Source organism: Kryptolebias marmoratus, linkage group LG12 (assembly GCF_001649575.2).
Source record: "Kryptolebias marmoratus isolate JLee-2015 linkage group LG12, ASM164957v2, whole genome shotgun sequence".
NCBI classification, from domain to species: domain Eukaryota; kingdom Metazoa; phylum Chordata; class Actinopteri; order Cyprinodontiformes; family Rivulidae; genus Kryptolebias; species Kryptolebias marmoratus.
The window spans coordinates 12,054,678-12,058,663 of record NC_051441.1 but is presented as its reverse complement, the minus strand read 5'-3'; the positions used below and the strand labels follow the sequence as shown (position 1 = coordinate 12,058,663).

The following is a 3,986-nucleotide window of genomic DNA, read 5'->3' as shown; positions in this document are numbered from 1 at the left end:
TTTAACCTTTGTTTGTTTTTTGAGTTTCTTCAGTGCTGGCTGCTCCAATCCTTCAGGAGAACAGAGAGGTGGAGAAGGGGTGGAGCAAGCCGGCTGAGACTGCAAATTGGTTCATACCACTACTCTTCATCCAGAGGGGGGGAATGGGATTTTGCTATGTTGGTTTCAGTTAGGTTTTTGTGTGTTTTCCCCTTTGTGTCTTGTATGTGGCCTGATCAGCCAGTATTTAAGTTTCCCCTTTGTCTCACTTAGGGGGTCTGTTTGTTTTAGTTAGTCTGAGTTGATGTCTGTTACTTTGACCCTTTTTATGGGCCCAATTTTTGTCATTTATTCCATTATTTACCCAAGTTTGGTGTTGGGTTAAATAAAGAAACAATCATTTTAACTTTAAACTTGTGCCTGGCTGTCACTTAACTGCTCGGTCCATAACAGTGTGTTTCATCTTTTCTCTGGTTTTGTTTTGCTCTTTTTGTTAGTAAAACAGTGTACTGTAAAAAACTACTTTTCTGTACAAAATTATCAACAAATACAACTTTACAAGTAGACAGAAAATGACAAGCAGAAAATTAAACAAAGACAACTGCATAATCAGAGAAAGGTAACATTTTAGGTGAAATGTTTTTGTATTAAAACACACACACACACCCACCCCCCACATGGGTTCACTTTACTTCAAGCTCAGGTCCTCTACCAAAGGCCTTATCTTAGCTGTTCCTAGGACTGCGCTCTTCTGGACAGAGATCTTTTTAATCTTTGAATTGTGACTCTTTTTCATAACTTTGTATGGCATTTTAATTGTGTAATCCAGTGTTAATTGTTGTGAAACTTTTGTTGCCAATTGGCCAGGACTCCCTTGAAAAAGAAATTCTTAATCTCAGTGGGACTTTCCTGGTTAAATAAAGGCTAAATAAAATAAATAAAAAATAAAAACCATCAGGAAGGAGCACGAGAAGCTTGACATATATACATTTTACTGGGGAAGTAAAATTTCCTGTTTACATTTCAGAAACTACTGGCACATTCACATTTCCTCTTACACTTACCATAGATTGAAGCATTCAGTGCTTAATTTCTGTCTTTAACATCACATGGGTGCATGAGGTGGAATGGAACTTTGTTACTTAGGTGCTGGTTTTAGCCCAGCAGCAAACAATAATAGTATAAAAAGACAATGATAGTTCACTAACAGTTATAGTGGAATAATAACACTATTGTCATGATTTGAGTTTTTTGTGTCATTTTTCTGTTTTTATGTTCATATTTGTGATCCTTGTGTTTTCATGTTGATATATATTGTTTAGTTTTGCTCCTGGATTCTTTGTGTTCTGGATTAAGTGTATTTTTCTTTGTGTTTTTGTTTTTTGTGTCAATATTCACCTGCCCTCTGGTCCTCTGGTCAGTAGTTCTCTGGTCTGCCTGTCACGCCCACCTCACGTATTTCTCATCATCTCCCAGCTGTATCTCATTTTCCGCTCACCCTCACTTCCTTAAAATTGATCTCATGCGTTCAGGTATCCTCGTTTCTGCGTTTTTCATGCCACCGTCATGCTCCTTGTGTTCTTACTTCTCGTTTATGCCCGCCACCTGGCTGTTTAGTTAAGTTTTTGTTACTTAGTTTTTGCTGCCACGTCAGCCTTTTGTTTTCTTTTTCTAAATAAATTGCTTTTTTTCCTCATTCCGTGACGAGTCTGCATTTAGGGTTCATTCAGCGCAAACATTACAATTATATTACAACAGCAGCTACAGAGCCCCATCAGAGTTTAACAGTCTAACAGCATCATGATTTAGGGGCAAAACTACAATTATTTTGTTGTAGTTTACAGTCAGAGCAGAAAGCACAAGACTCTCAAAGACCAGTTGTATTTGCATGAAGCTAATCATTTTCATGCAGAAAAAAAGAGGCTGGTGTGTGGTGAAGCACCTTGCTGTGCTGCAGGACTTTACAAAAACAACACACCGTTATATACAATATATACCCAAATCAGTGTTGAGTTTTGGACACATTCATATTGTCTTTTTAAATAAGGACGCCTCTTACATATTCTTCAATAGATAAATAATACTGACACAGTAAAAATCATAAGCTTTATTATAAGCTGTAAAATGGAAACACAACAATTACTCAAGTGGAAGTACGAATAAGCAAGAGAAAATCCAGAAGAATCACAAGTTTGCAAATCATTCAGTAATAAATGTTTTTTTGCAGAAAACAAACCAAAAAGAGTAACACAATCGCTGAAACAGAGTGCTATACATGTGACGTATTAACCAGCAGCAGATATGCTGCCATGATGTTGGTGTCCTTTCAGAAAAAAGAAGATTCCTGCAGCACCTCCAAGAAGTCCAAGAGTAACAATCCCAAAGAAGACAGCTGGACCAGCGTCACTGCTCATCTCATCTAATTCAACATCTAAAGAGGAGGAGGCCAGAATAATTAAAAAAAAGTTCTTACATCAAATAAGATCAAGCCAATTTATTATTCTCACCCCAAAACCTGGTCTTGGGTTCATCCAGAGCTTCGTGTTCCACGGTGCAGCCGTAGATGTCTCCATCTTCTGGAACAAAGTTCAGGTAGGAGAAGACATAGAATGTGCCGTCAAACTGGGACATGACTTTTATGAAAGGATCTTCCACTTCCACGTCTTCATCATTCTTAGTCCACCTGATCTTGATCGTGGGGGGGAAGAACTTGTTGATGAAGCAGATGAGGGTATTCTCTTCATCTTTAACCACTTCGTCTCTGGGGTACATAACAACTTGTGGAGGATCTAACAGTTAATTGAAGACGTTTATTTGAAAGTGTTAAATCATTTTGCAGAGAGAACCGTTGCTAGTTTGGCAAATGTTTGACAAAGAGTTGAGTTACCTTTAGTCACTGAAACGGACTTGTCTGGTTTCCATTTATGCATATCTTTCTTACATACCCACTGACATGTTTTTGCAAATCTGAAGGCAGAGTCGTCATGAAAACTTAATGGCAGTCTGCTTTCCCAAACACCGACATCTTTTGTAAAATCTGCATAACCTATTTCATCATCATCCAATGTCACACAGAGTTGAGTATCGCTCGAGTCAAAGCAGCCATAGTGGAAACAAAGTCTGTGGCTTCCTAAGAAAACAGTGGAACAGTTTAGCAGCAAGAAAAACTCCAGGAAATAAGTGACATTTAAACCAAATTCACAGCGTGGAACAGCCAAGCAGAATTACTCACTTTCTGCACAGATGCAAACTGCTCCAGAGAAAAGAAGTATAACTTTGAGGTCCATATTATAGACTGTACTTTTCTTAAATGCCCTGTCATAAATCTTTGTCTCTTTGCTGTCAGCATTCAACAAATGTGACTTTATAAAGCGACCTGTTTTACATAAAGCCTTCCTCATTTGTGAAATGTCTTGTCACAATTGTTGGCAGGAGAAAAGAAGAAGTTGGCAGAACAAAAAGCCACAGTAGCTTTGTAGGTTGTATTCTTTTATGGTAATAGTTTCTGCTAGCTTCACATTTTCACTTCTTCTTCTTTACTCCAGGATGCTTTAAAATTCATCTTCACTACATTAAAAAGTAGAAACAATATAATTTTCTCCCAGTAGATGTCAGGAGAGATCTTCAAAATCAGCTTAAATTCAAGAAGGCAGCTGTGTGTGTCACGCTTGATTCCAAGGACTTCTATTTGAAGAAAACAACAAATAGGTTCAGTAATGGGTACTTTATTTGAACTCATAGCAGGTTTTCATAAGGAGTTTTTAAATCTGCACCTAGCTTTTAATTATCGGAGAGGCTGTCAACAACATGTGTTATTGTGATCCTGCTGTGCATGCATATCTTAAATTTTATTAGATTCACAGAAGAAGAACTGCGACAGTCTGTACACTGGAAAAAACAAAGGAAAAAACTCCAAGTAATGAATTTTTAATACCTGGAAGATGGAAGTCCTTGTGATTTACTCGCAAGAAGATAAGACGATGGGGTATTTTTAAAAATGATTATGT

The 3,986-nt window shown here is 37.6% G+C and overlaps 1 protein-coding gene across 1 annotated transcript; it reads right to left on the bottom strand.

The window, feature by feature from the left end:
• Positions 1-2,068: 2,068 nt before the first annotated feature.
• On the bottom strand, positions 2,069-3,409 carry LOC108239219 (H-2 class II histocompatibility antigen, A-Q alpha chain). Its single transcript, XM_017421802.3, has 4 exons — positions 3,212-3,409; positions 2,867-3,109; positions 2,487-2,768; positions 2,069-2,410 (listed from the first exon to the last, which is right to left on the bottom strand). Exons 1-4 carry the CDS (start codon positions 3,378-3,380, stop codon positions 2,265-2,267), a joined length of 840 nt encoding a protein of 279 aa, XP_017277291.1. The 5' UTR covers positions 3,381-3,409; the 3' UTR covers positions 2,069-2,264.
• Between the last annotated feature and the right edge of the window lie 577 nt (positions 3,410-3,986).

Excerpts from the sequence above, each read along its gene's own strand:
- LOC108239219 (XM_017421802.3), bottom strand. The coding sequence starts at position 3,380 with ATGAGGAAGGCTTTATGTAAAACAGGTCGCTTTATAAAGTCACATTTG. Across the intron at positions 3,110-3,211 it reads AGTTTGCATCTGTGCAGAAA|GAAGCCACAGACTTTGTTTC; the intron begins GTGAGTAATTCT and ends CTGTTTTCTTAG. Across the intron at positions 2,769-2,866 it reads GTCCGTTTCAGTGACTAAAG|ATCCTCCACAAGTTGTTATG; the intron begins GTAACTCAACTC and ends ATTAACTGTTAG.